Source organism: Emys orbicularis, chromosome 10, assembly GCF_028017835.1.
Source record: "Emys orbicularis isolate rEmyOrb1 chromosome 10, rEmyOrb1.hap1, whole genome shotgun sequence".
NCBI lineage: Eukaryota > Metazoa > Chordata > Testudines > Emydidae > Emys > Emys orbicularis.
Genome location: NC_088692.1, coordinates 84,181,141 through 84,195,129, shown reverse-complemented (window position 1 = coordinate 84,195,129; position 13,989 = coordinate 84,181,141). Strand labels below are relative to the sequence as shown.

General features: G+C 48.7%; 1 protein-coding gene across 1 annotated transcript; it reads right to left on the bottom strand.

Moving 5' to 3' along the window:
* Positions 1–1,462: 1,462 nt before the first annotated feature.
* LOC135884991 (gonadotropin-releasing hormone II receptor-like) lies at positions 1,463–8,437 on the bottom strand. Its single transcript, XM_065412612.1, has 3 exons — positions 7,925–8,437; positions 2,744–2,945; positions 1,463–1,872 (listed from the first exon to the last, which is right to left on the bottom strand). Exons 1-3 carry the CDS (start codon positions 8,435–8,437, stop codon positions 1,463–1,465), a joined length of 1,125 nt encoding a protein of 374 aa, XP_065268684.1.
* Positions 8,438–13,989: the final 5,552 nt, after the last annotated feature.

The following is a 13,989-nucleotide window of genomic DNA, read 5'->3' as shown; positions in this document are numbered from 1 at the left end:
ATACTGGACAGATGAGTAGAAATTCACAGAGGAGGTGATGTCAGTAGCAGGCTGGCTGGGAAGACAAGACCAAGACTTTGCCGGACAAAACCTGAAATGTCTCATTCTTGTCATGGAAGTCACAGCTGTGAGAACCACAGAGCCCATCACTGGTTCTGCAAACACCTCTGCACCGGAGTACTGTTAGCCCCATGAATGATCCCACTGAGGCCAAAAGGAAAGGATGCTCTTTTGCCAATCTGGTCCTTTCTCTATATTTTTTAGAAGCCAATGTATTTTTCCAGAATAACAGTGGTTGGCAGGAGGCTGGCAGATACTGAATTCTAGAATCATTGCAGTAAGTTGCACCTGCCCCAGAGCAGCATAAAAAGGCCATAAAGGGGGTGGAACTAGCCTGTGGGGAACAGGATCTGTGCAAACAACTTCTACAGAGCTGGTGGAGTAGCAGGACGCCAGCCCCTCTCTGAGTCTCTCCCATGGTCCCAAGGGGTCCTCGGAACTAGAGTACAAGGGCCCAGGCCCGGAATAAGTGGGAATCAATGGGACCCTGTAGCGGGGTGGACACCCGCTCCTGCCCTGAGAGGTTTGGAATAGCCCTGGGCCAAGGCTGGGGCAGGGAGAAGCAGCTACTGGGCTGATTGGGGAAGTAGCTGCAGCTGGGCCACACCCTAATCAGAGCCCAGATGGCCTGTATAAAGAGTCTGGGAGCCAGGAGCTCAAGAGTCTCTCTCTGCCTTCAGAGAGAGAAGGGCCTGGCTGCGGGGAGCTAGACACAGAGTACCTGGGTGGAGCAGGGCTGGGGAAAGGCTGAGGAGCTGGGGAGCTCCAGCCTGGAAAGCCCCAGGCTGCGGCCTAGGAGAAGGCCAAGGGGTACTGGGGGTTGCAGAGGGCAGCCCAGAGCTAGGCCAAGGCAGCAGGTCCAAACCCAACCTTGCCGATGATGAGTGGCCTATACTTCAGTCTGCCCCAGAGAGTGGGGGCTAGTTGGTGACTGGCAGTGGCCTTATCCTGAGGTGAGGTGGGGTTAGTGGGTGGGGGTTCCCCTGGGAGGGGAGACCCAGCGTGTGTGGGTATTGGCAAGGGGCACCGGGGTCCTGGGAGGGACACGGGGGCCAGTACAGACAGCAAGGCGGATCACCGGCCTGCAGAGGGCGCTCCAGAGGCTGGTGAGCTAATTCCCTGGACGACCAGCAGGAGGCGCTGCAGGGGTGAGTCCGGACCCCTTACAGACCCCTTGGAGAGCACGGTGATACTCCGCATGAGCGCAGCAGAAGCCAGCTCTCAGTTACCAGTTTCTGGTGACTGTTCCATTCGAACCTAATCCAGGCGGGGTGGGTGGCTGAACGACATGCCAGCGTTACCACTGTACTTCCCAGGCAGTCACCATAATAGGAGCTACTGGCCAACGCAACGCCCCCGATCAAGAACACCGAGTTCCTTTCCTCCTGCCGGATGCTTTTCTTTAGCAGACCGTGTGGATGATTGTGCCGTTGGAAGCGCCCGAAGCTGCTCCGCCATTTATAATGTAGTCCTTTATGTTCAATTCAGAACTGGACATCAGTTTGTTTCTCTCCTGCCCCGTGATTACTGTTTCTATTCCTCTAAGGCACGCCTTCATATCCTCTCGGAAGGAAGGAGTGTAGAGACCGTAAATGACAGGATCGGTGCACGTGTGCAGCAAGCCAAAGAGAAAGAGACTGTGGTTGATGTATTCAGGCATACTTTGAATCATGTCTGGCTGGAACCAGTACCACAGGCCCAGGAGGTAATATGGGGTCCAGCAGATAATGAAGGAGGCAACTATCACAACGGTCATCTTGAGGGTCTTCATTCGCGCCTTGGAGATGTGGTCGTTTTTGCTTCTTGCTAGACCTGCCGGGAAGAGTCAAAGGGATAATTGTATACCACGCAACAGCATACAACCAGGAAGAGACCAACATTCACAGCCTGGCCTCCCTCAAAGTCAGTAAGAGTTTGACTTCAAGACTTAGGCCTGATCCAAAGGCCACTGGAGTCAGTGGGAGCATTTCCATTGACTTCTGTGAGCACTGGATTAAGCCCAAACTGCAGCTGAATTGAGTTACCACAGGGCTGAAGTAGTGCCCAGAGGCCTGTACTGGCTCTCTGTATTGGGCTGTATTTCACCCTGAAGGGCTTCAGTGGGACATAAAGCCATGCACAAGGCGCGGGTTGGGCCTCTCCCGGGAGGGGGGGGGGTGGAAATGAATAAGGATGTCCATTTTCAAGGCTGCTGCCTTTCATCACCATAAAGTCACTTGACTGGATTGAGGCCTGACCCTACCCAGCCATGCAGGAGTCTAAAGAGGAGGAAGAGGAGGTGGCCTTGCACACCTTCCCCATCTCTTCTTGCTAGGCCTGAAGGAGGCAGTAGCAGGTCTCCATGATACTCTTGGAAGAAGTGGGCAGAGAGGGGTGGCAGATTCCATGCTCTGCGCCCCTCTCCACCATATGTGCAGTCTCTCTCACCACATATTACATTATACAAGGCTCCCCTATTCCGCTGTCCGTTATTTTCCATCAGCGAGGACTTGCCATCCCCAGAAACACACCTGCTGTTTCTCATTTTCTAAGCCTGGAGATGTCAGGCAATGATGCTAACATTATGCAACAAGAAATGGCTATGAAATCTAAGAGCTCTGGCAGGGAAAATTACAATGTCTCGGCAATACCAATAAGATCACATGGAAGTATGCTGAATGCTAAATACCCGCAGCCTGCTCACCCTTGTTGATCTTCAGTTGCTTACTGATTTCCCAGATGATGCGGATGTAGCAGACAATCATGACGCTCAGTGGGGCGACGTAGAGGGTGGTGAAGGTGAACATGTTGTAGATGATTTCTTCCCAGTGCTCTTGGAAACTTCCATGGGTCACACACTGGGTAAAATTGACACCCGGGACAGTGTGCAGGTGAAAAAGAAAAAGCTGAAATTAAGAATGAAACAGTTAGTCAGAGATCGTTCTTAAAGGGGCACTGTCACAATGACAATCTCCTTCCTGGGCATACTGGCAACACTTTCTGGCAAATATTAAACCCCAAAAGAATTTAGAAAGTCTTGTTACATAGGGTTTGCCAGATTGGGTCAGACCACAGGTCCATCTAGTCAAAACACTGTTTTGACAGTGATCAGCACCAGATGCTTTAGAGGAGGGTGATAGAACCCTGCAGTAGCAGATATGGAATAATCCGTCCCCACATTAAGTCTTGTTCTAGCTCTCATCAGCAGAGCATGAGGATGCATATTGACTTTTCATCAGACATGCTCTTTGCTGACTCAGCCTGTCACTCATTTCGAGCAATGGTCTGGTCCATTCACGGTCAATTCCACTGTCCAGTTCTCATGCACTAGTACGACACTGCAACATTTGGGCAGCAGCTACAGCAGGCGAAAAATGGGTTCTGTTGGAATTAAAAGCTCATTGCGTTTTTCTCCAGGCCTTGATCATAAACCTCAGCCATTATTGTAATTAATCCTTACTTTGTGCCAATAGACAACATGGCACCAACTACTAGCAAACGCATCAATTAATTCTATAAGCCAGGTTCTTATAAATAAATCAGAGATAAAGTCCTTGATTTGGGGTGGATCTGTCTCTCCTTTCTAAGTATTATGATGCTGTTCTCCATGATAAAAATTATTCCACTATCAAAAACATACTTGGCCTAATAGCAGAAAATAACCCCCACTGAGCCCGTAAGCCAATGTGTAGATATTTTAAACATTGTTGTTCCCAGCCATGCAATATTTGATGGATTCAGTAACTGGGTGAAGAGCCATTTATCTCTCTCGGGAACTCAGAATTCTTTTGTGCTGTTACAACAGCACCGTAGAATTCATGCTCACAAGATTTATTTTCACTCGATGGCGGCTTCCTGTCCTGAGCTGACAATACACCCCACTTATCTCCATTAGTGTCAGACATTCCTATCGCTGTCTGAAGCAGCAGCATCTTTTGAATGAAAAGTCTCTATATTAGCCTTTTAAAATGCCAATCCCTTTATATGTTCAGTCTCCCGCCCTGGCTGCCCTTGCAGCACTGAAATTTGCACACTGAATAAACACTGGAAGGAGGACAGGTTAAACATTTTATAGCAGTCATAGTCCAGACACACCATATTGTGGATATGAGAGACCAAGGCCCAACTCCTCAAAGGTAGTTAAGTGCCTAACTCCAATTGATTTCAGTGGGAGTTTGGTGTCTGAATACCTTTGAGGATCTGGGCCCAAAGAGGTAATGTCAGGTTATCATCTAGCAGGTTTCCTCCACCATACAGGTAGCTAGTGACAGCGTTACGCTACTGCGCATTTCCTGCTGGGTGTTTTTGACTATTGCACTGATGAAACCACTGTATTTAGAACAGGAGCAGCTTGAAATAATGGCAGACATGGGTGGCAGGTATAATACGCCCTAACCCAGGCCCTGGCCCTGCCCACGTGCCACCTTCTCTTCCAAGCCAGCGGGAGCTCAGCTCCGGCCGGATGCCAGTAGGCGGGTGGGGCCGGTGGATGGCCCGGTGCTGGTGCCAGCCGGTGGCCCAGCGCTGTGGCCAGTTGCTGGGGGCAGCCAGCAGCCCAGGGCGGTTCAGCTGGGGCTCCTCTGGCCATAGAGACGGGGGATGCTGAGGGCTCCAGCAGAGGGTGGGCACGATAGAGGCAGGGCCTCGGGTGGAAGGGAGGGGGGCATGTGGCTAGCCTCCCCAAAGTGGGGGGAAGGGGGCTCGCAATGGTAGCAGAAGCAACAGACGTAAGAGAAAGCTGGTTAGTTCTGGGCTTTAGGCCCTGTCCACACTACAGCATCTCTCTGTAGCAATTGCATTTGAAGCCATTTTGCAAGGTGGTTGCAGCCCAGCATAGTTATAACATGGTTCACATCTACCCCTTTCCACTGAAAGAATGCCGTCGGCTGCCTAGAAGAGTGGTCTATGGAGCTGGTCACACTGGGGTTTTTTGCCAAAATTCCCTACTGTTGCTGCCAGCATTTCAGCTCCGCTGGGGGTAGCAATGAGCGGGGGTTAGTGTAGGCAGCGGATGGTATTTTAAGCACCATGGTGTTTAACCTTCGCTTGAGCAGGTCTTGCCAACATGTTGGCTTAAGACGCTGGTGATCAGCGGCAATGTGGCCATTCTAGAGTGTCGACCCTTGTGAGCACTAGTGGTAACAACCGGGGGAAATATTTGGCAAAATAGCCCATCACGGACGAAGCCAGAAGCACCATCTAAGCCAGCAGGGGGTTTTCAAATCTCTGTACACACTTAGTGTTGAAGTGACAACATCCCACCTGTTGTTCTGTGATTACGTTTTCACTCTGACTCAAAGGCTCGGTTTATTTGCACATTGCAAAATAATCCATCCTCCACCGTGAGTTAAACAAGGGCAGCCCAGTTGCTGTGTTGATCAACCCTATTGCACGTCATGAAATCCGAAAGCCATAGGACCAAATTCTGCTCTCATTCCCATCTGTGCAACCCAATGAATGAGGTCATCTGTGCATAACGGAGCAGAATCTGGCTGTAGTTTGAGTTATGGATGCGATTATCTTTTGGATGCTTGGCCATTGTATCAGTAGCTGATTTGTGTGTAGTTCTCTTATTGAGTTTCCTTGCGCAGATAAGGTGGCGGCAAGGTAGGTCCCTACGAAAGTTCTACCAATAGCAAATGTATCACTGTAGAAATCTGGGGCCATGGCCTCAGCTGGTGTGAATCAGCTCAGCTTCATTAACTCGAGATCAGCTCACATCACAGGAAGAATAGAATTCTATAGCAAATACATTCCCAGGTAAGTGAATGGGGAGCATGGATCAGCGTTCACGTCTCACTCCCTGTCAGTCCCTGGCCTGGGCCAGGGAAGCTAATGATCCCGCCAGCGGAACAAATTCGATGATGAATCTTGGCCACGTGCCACCGGAGTCATGTTGCGCATTCGCTAAGAAGAAGTTAAGTGAATGGAATACAATAGCTAACACATCCCCATGCAAAGAATGGGGTTCAAGAGTTAATGGATTCCCACTGAAGCTAATGGACTCTAGGAGCTACTGCCTCCAAAGCTGAGCCAAGTCAAAATTTCAATTGACATTTTCTGGCGTCGCCATGGTACAGCATCACCACCATAGAATCATAGACTATGAGGGTTGGAAGAGACCTCAGGAGATCATCTAGTCCAACCCCCTGCTCAAAGCAGACTCACTCTTCCTCACAAGCTGGAACAATGAGAAAGGGGCAGTGAGCAAAGAAGGGCTCAGTTCCAGGATACTCTAATAGCTGCAGAATGCACTGACCATAGACTTTGGAGAACCTGGAGCGGTTCAAGAGACAGGCATGGTGTATGGGAGTGGAAGCCAGAAATTCCCAAGTTATAGTCCCGGCTCAGGTAGCAAGTTCTTCCAAGATTCTGGGCCTGTTACTTCACCTTCCCGCGTCTCATTTTCCCAGTGTACAATGGAGATTGTAACAATTACCATTCTCCCTAGGGCACCGTGAGGATGAATGAGTTAACATCCATAAAGTTAGTTCTCTGAAAACATCTGCTCAATGTGCAGCAGCAGTCAAAAAAGAAAACAGAATCCCTTAGGAAAGGGATAGATAATAAGATAGAAAATATCATAATGCCACGATATAAATCCATGGTACGCCCATACCTGGAATACTGGCGTGCAGTTCTGGTCGCCCCATCTCAAAAAAGTTATGTTAGAATTGCAAAGAGTACAGAGAAGGGCAACAAAACTGATTAGGGGTATGGAACAACTTCCATGTGAGGAGAGATTTAAAAAGACTGGGGGGAAAGAGACGACTAAAAGGGGATATGCTAGAAGTCTATAAAATCATGAATAGTGTGGAGATAGTGACTAAGGAAATGTTATTTACCCCTTCACATAACACAAGAACCAGGGGTCACCCAATGAAATTAATAGGCAGTGAGTTTAAAACAAACAAAAGGAAGGACTTCTTCACACAACGCAGAGTCAACCTATGGCACTCATGGCCAGGGGATGTTGTGACAGCCAAAAGTATAACTGGGTCCAAAAAAAAAGTAGATAAATTCATGGAGGATAGGTCTATCAGTGGCTATTAGCCAAGATGTTCAGGGATGCAACCCCATGCTCTGGGTGTCCCTAAACCTCTGACTGCCAGAAGCTGGGACTGGATGACAGGGGATGGATCTCTCAATAATTGCCCTGTTCTGTTCATTCCCTCTGGAGAATGTGGAACTGGCCACTGTCAGAAGACAGGATACTGCGCTAGATGGACCATTGGTCTGACCCTGTATGGCAGCTCCTATGTTCTTAGGTTCATAAGTGTTCTAGAAGTCCCACTTCTTATTATCTACCTCAACATCTGCAGACCTGAACCGTAACTGGATTTGAACACCTCCCTGTGTGCTGGGGATGGGACACTAAACCATGAGGCTCTTCCCTACTATAGCTGTGCTGAGATGGGATCTGTGCCAGCTGCAAGAATATCTCAGGCCTGAACTCCTCAAAATTCAGCAACAACCTGGCTTCATCTTGGAAAATAATGGGCATATTGTCAGTCTGGCTTAGGTACTGCAGATGGCTTCCCATCACTGCAGTATCCGAGCACCTCACAATCTCTAGTGGATTTATCCTCACAAGCTCCCCACAAGGCAGGGCAGCGCTATTATCCCCATTGTACAGATGGGGAACTGAGGCCCAGAGCCCCTGAGCAACTTCCCCAAGGTCACACAGGAAGTCCGTGGTAGAGCAGGTAATTGAACTCAAGTCCTCAGTTAGTGCCCTAACCATTGAACCATCCTTCCTCTTGATTCCTGATCATCACCCAAACCATTCGCCCAACCCAAGGTGGCCGTTCACTTTTGCTTATTCTAAAGTGTGGCACTTCCTGTTTGAAGCAACCCCAGCTTTACAATGGAGTTGCGCTCATACCTGGGGCGAGGCCAGCAGAAGGCTCATGACCCAAGCGACGCATAACATGAGTCTGTTGCGTCGACTGGAATTAGCGAAGGCAAAGGGGTGGAGGATGGCTGAGTGCCGGTCTAGGCTGATAACCACAAGCACCAGCGCTGCAGAGTACATGGCAAAGAGTTTGAGGAAGTTCAGCAATTTACACGGCAGGTCCCCGGCGTACCACTGGACCGTCACGTTCCACACAGCATCCAGGGGCATGACCGTGAAGGTCACCAGTAAATCTGCCACCGTTAAGCTCAGTATCAGCAGCCGGACATGGGACTTCCTTCTCTTCCTCATGATGCTGTATAACACAACTGAGTTGCTGGATGCTGCTATCAGGAAAAAGCAGATGGTGACGATCACACGGACCCTGGCTGCTAGCGTGAAAGTGGGTTCGATCCAGGGCTCGGGGCAGCCGGAAACAGAGAGGTTTTCATCCACGACATCAGCTGACTGAGGAGTCGTCGTAAGGTCCCGTTCTTCAGGCATTCCCTGCAGGAGAACAAATGGCAAAATCAGAGAAGAAAGCTAGGCCTAAAATCCCTGTCAGGTGTCCATTTAGCATGGGACAGCTTTAAATGTGATGGAGAGGGAGGCTCAATAGGCTTAGCCAAGGATTCTCAAATGTTTTAATATTCTTAACTGGTAGTGCCTTAACGGCCCCGACCAGGGCCAGTGAGCTGGGCGTGGGGTCGGACTAGACAATCTAAAGGTCCAGTCTACCCATAAACTCTACGAAACTTCGACTCTATTAAAACCAAAAGATTGTGCCTGCCCCAAAGAGCTTACAGGCTGAAAGACCAGACAGACAAACAAACAGGCAGAGACAAGCAACAAACAACAGTACAATTTCTTCTCAGTTTCCTAGTTTCCATAGTGTGGACCACATCTTACTAGACAGATTGTCCCACTGAGCTTCAGCCTCTTCCATTTGCTATTGCGGGGCCCATCGCCTCCTCCTCCTCATAACAACGCATCATCCCCATGGTGACTATAGCAACCGCTCACATGGAAATGTATTTTAAGCACTTTTCAATGCTGCTTAGCAGGTGGAAACAAGGAGGCGGCAGTCCCATGTGACCAGCCAACTGTGCAGATGACCCAGTAAGAGCTTGGTGGAACCCAGCTGGTTGTTTGACCAAAAATAGAGACCCTCTGGTCTAATGAGGAGTTAAAATGCACTTGAAATACTGAGAATCTCTGGAATTGAGGTGCTCTGAAGTAGATACGTTGAGTTCCATGGAGTTTATACTGGGTGTGCGAGAGGATCCATGTGATAAGACATTAAAAACAGAGGGTCTGACTCCTCACTGAAGACCCGTTGGCACTTTTCTTTAGAGTAGGGGTGTCCAAACCAGTGTCTTTGTTTACATTCTCCCCTGGTCTGCTGTTGTGCAGTAAGCTTGGGTCTGTGGCTCTGGAGATAGAACCACTGGCTGTTGTATGCTGTGTGCAGAGAAGAGGTGTCAAATCCCATCCCTCCACACCACAATCCCAGGAAAGCTCCATGAGGCGGAGACCTATGGAGTCTTCCTTTCCTCATAAGTATTTCCATGGGAGGCAGCAATCTGAGCAAAAATACCTCTCCTATCCATGTTAGCACAGCCGCCACGAACCTATTACACCCCAGGCACCTGCATATTGCCCTGTTCAGGTCACTGGGATTATATTATTATTATTCATTATTTGTGTTACTGTATTGCCTGGGAGCCCTAGTCATGGAGCAGGACCCCATTGTGCTAGGCGCTGTACAAACACAGGACAAAAAGACAGTCCCCACCCCAAGGAACTTACAATCTTAGGCCTGGTCTACACTAAGGGGGGGGGGGGGGAAATGCAACTTCAGCTACGTAAATAATGTAGCTGAAGTCGATGTACTTAGATCTACTTACCGCGGTGTCTTCACTACGGTGAATCGACTGCTGCCGCTCCCCTGTCAACTCTGCCTGCGCCTCTCGTAGCGGTGGAGTACAGGAGTTGACGGGAGAGCGCTCGAGGGTCGATTTATCGTGTCTAGACTACACGTGATAAATCGATCCCTGCTGGATTGATCGCTGCCCGCCGATCCGGCCGGTAGTGAAGACATACCCTAAGTATAAGACAAGAGGAAACAGATGGGTATAGTCACACTGATGGAGTAGCACAAGGAAACAATGGGACAACACTGGTCAGTAGGACAGGCAGTAGTCTCTGCACACTAGCAGCCGATAACACAGTGGCCCATATTGCGAAGGCCTGTTCTGCACTCTGCCCAGAAAAATGCCTAGCAATCACCATCTAATATTGATTCACTTACAGCATGAACAGGTTTCAGGGCTGCCAATTTTATCTGTTTATTCCCTGGAACAGGAGCACTGAGCTATGTTAGCACAACACAGACAACACTCAGAAGGATTTGACACAGCAGGCCATCTTTGGTGTGAGACCCCTGTAGTCGGTCCATATTACACCAGGAAGGAATTTGGCCCAAGGACATTTTTAAAACTCTGATCTAAACTTATCGCTTGCTAAGTGGAGATGGGCCATTGGCCTGAATCTGCCAAACTTTGGGAGTCCAAATAAATAAATAAATAAATAAATAGGACCCCCGGCTAAACTGGGTTGTCAGGTTTGTTTTACAAAACTCATGAATGAGACCACGCCACGCCTGGTTTTGCCCATCTCTGTTTGAGATAGTCAGGGACCTGTATTAGAACCATTGACACGAATCCCTAGGTACACACATGCACACACACGCTCCCTGAACATTGTGGGTCCAGACAGAAAAGGACCTGATTCTGAACCAATGCCAAATCACTGCAAAACCCAAACCCAACTGACAAGACTTTTCCAAAACAAACCAGCTCCAGGTGTCATCCATCTTTGGTGTCAAGGCTCATGACATTTTCTCAGCCCTTATTAATCTGATCTCCAGGGCTGCCTATCAATATCTGATTCCAACTTCCAGCGTATAACAAACCCACAAACCTCACCTGCTTCTCAGCAGAACAGAGACAGCCTGCCGAGCTCTGGGTTCAGTAAGCAAAGGAAAATAAAAGATGTGCCGTTAATAAGAAAGAAAGAGAGGAGTCTCTCTTTTTCTTTTTCCTCTCTGCTCATAATAAAGATGCACACGAGCACTTCTCACAGATGCGAAGAGCGGTTCACCCCCCTCCTTTCATTCATCTGGATGGTGACATGAAGTCATCCCCCAAACAGTGCCCCACAACTGTCTCTAAACATGTTTATATGTGGGGGGGGGGGGTTTCCCTGCAGAAAGATGCAACCTATACAATTTCAAAGCCAGATTCTCGCCCAGGTAACTCAACTGTGCAGAGTCACCACTGTTCCACTTAAACTGCCCTGTGCTCCCGTACAGAATGATATCGTGAACAAGCCCAGTTTCGAGGGCAAAGACTCAAATTTAGGAGAACACAAACAATAAGCACCGATGAATGCGAGCAGCTTACAAACTGTTTCATGCAGCCGGGGCTGACGCTCAGTTTCACTTACACAGAAAGAATGTGCTTTCCCCTGGTGAAGTTACAGAAATAAAACGATCAGCAGAGACTGAATCGACATCCTGCTCCCCAACTAACTTATTGTTACTACACACTCACACTTGCTTTACCTCTTCTCCTTACTATCATTTAGTCCATGCTCCGTGGCTAGTTACAGCTATTTGCTTTGCTGCAGCCCCCACAAAGAAAGTAAGCGCAAATATTACCAGAGTCTTAACTCAAACCCCAAAAGCAAGCAAAAAGCGATAGCAATGACAGAGTACCAAACGGGTCATTTCTCTTATTATTGCCAGTCCGCAGGAAGGAGGAATGACACGAAGGAAGCCCAGTATCTGTGCTGATTGGAGGTGCTGTATTCAATTCATCGGATGGGAACATACCTGGTATCCACATGCCCTTAAGGGAAAGGAAAACCGCTGCCTCTCTCTTTATTTGTCCTTCCTAGCCAGTGCCAAAAATGTCAGCCTGCTCTTCTGCTGCATTTAGCCAGCGGTCCGCATGATGCAGATCTGCCTCCCAGTAAAGAGAAGATGCAGAGAGATAGCAGGGTGGCTGGGAGTGCTGTTACAGTGCTCGGTCTATGCAAAAGAGGAGTGTCATTCCGCTCCCTACTCCTGGCACTGGAATTATCATAGAGAGACCCCACCGCCCAATGTAATTCAGGTTAATCTAGCATAATGTTTTAACACTGCGCAAGGAAAGTTGCTTTGATAGGAGCCCCCGGGGGAGGGGAAGCACTCCTCAGTTACACAGCTCCAGTGCATTCAGGGCTTAGCAGGTGTATTTTATGATGCTTGTTAGGTCTGTATTTTAACTTGTGCAGAATGCTGAGCGCCTCGGTGGTGAGATGGGGCACAAATCTAGCTTTATATAGAATATAAATATATACAATAGCATTATTTGCTATCGAGATCAGGAAACAGCTCATTAACCGGGCCCAGAATCAAACTGCTCCAAAGAAAAGCAGAAACGATTCTTTGCCATGGGTCAAACCTTGAGGTCCTTATTCCATTTTTAAGATAGTCCATACACAGGCAAAACTGCATATGGACTAGGTGAAAACAGAATAAAGGACCTCAAGATTTGACACATACGTGAAAACAGGTATCAGGCAGTGAATGTCCAGGTACCAACACATATTTCAGTGGAGCACTTGGGCTGGATCCATTCAGGGACCAGTATGGGGGCGCTTTTGGTTTTTCAAATGTTAATGACTAAATTGGCCTCCTTTCCTTTTAGGATTTAATGAGCCACCCACTTGAGGATTTAATGAGCAGGCATAGGAAACAATGACAGATCTGCTGTATTCAGGGAAACGGCCAAATTCAGATGCTGCACCTGCTTACAGCATAGCTGAATGTTGCCTCTTCAGGGACAGCATCACCATTCCAGCGCATCAGTTGTCTGTAAATCAGTAATTATTACACGGATTTTTGTTGATCGTGCTGTTGCTTAGACAACCGCGACACACACACACACACACACACACACATGCATATAAAGCACATACACAGCAAAGTTCCAGGATCATACAGCTCTTTATTAGCCCCACTGATGTGGATTAATAAGGCGGGGATGCGAACCTGAATGGAAAGCCATTAATTGGGAATTAAACACAGAGGGAAGAGGAGGCTAGGAATTGGATAAAATGTTCAGAAGTCCCTTAGTGACTTAGAAGCCTATGGCCCATTTTTGAAAGAGACGCAGGCACTCAGGGCTAGATCCACAAAAGGGTTAGGCTGACATCTAATTTTAGGCACCCTGCGCCCAGTGTAATCCTCAGTCCTGAGTTAGGTGCCCAGGCTCTCTATACACTGCATGGAGACTGTGGAATGGGATTCCCAGAAGCCAGCACACTGAGCCGGGATCCAGTAGGAAATGCTGAGGAGGGGGGTGTGGCCTAAGCCCTGCCCCTCAAGGGGGCTCAGGCACCTCCCTTTGGCCTGGATGTAGGGTATGTCTACACTAGAGCTGGAAGCATGAGAAGCCATACCCACACGAGCTCTGGGCACACGAGTGCACTAAAAACAGAAGTGTGGCCACAGCAGTGCGAGTGGTGGGAGGGGCTAGCCGCCCAAGGACAAACCTATGGTCTTGGACGGGACCATGAGTGGGTGGCTCGAGCCCCTTGTGATGCAGCTGCACTTCTGTTGGGCACGTCTCCTCCAGCCGAAATGGGCACTTCCCAGGTCTAATGCAGACATACCCTTAGAGACTGGGGACTTGCCGCTGTGGACCCTCTCCTGAGTTAGGCTCCTAAGGTAGGTTGGTCCTTTCTCACAAAAAAATCGAGGAGGACCCCTTACACCTGATAGCCCAGGGAATGGAGGACATGGGGACCACCGCGGTGTGGTTTTATATTGAAGTAACCCACTAGTCTTAATAATAATTCATTGCTAGTAACTTAACAGTCTTTACTAGATAAACAGTTAACATATCTCCAGAGCAGCTGAACGAAGGTCGGACTAACCTTGAACCAGCCGCCTCCTCCCGGGGTCAGCCCCCAACACCTTGAAGAGTCTATTCATTCTCTTAAAGGCA

Bases quoted from the DNA above. Each gene is read 5' to 3' on its own strand.
- LOC135884991 (XM_065412612.1), bottom strand. From the start codon at position 8,437: ATGCCTGAAGAACGGGACCTTACGACGACTCCTCAGTCAGCTGATGTC. The intron at 2,946-7,924 runs GTATGAGCGCAA...TCTTAATTTCAG, and splicing joins TTCTGCTGGCCTCGCCCCAG to CTTTTTCTTTTTCACCTGCA. The intron at 1,873-2,743 runs GTGAGCAGGCTG...TCTTCCCGGCAG, and splicing joins GCAACTGAAGATCAACAAGG to GTCTAGCAAGAAGCAAAAAC.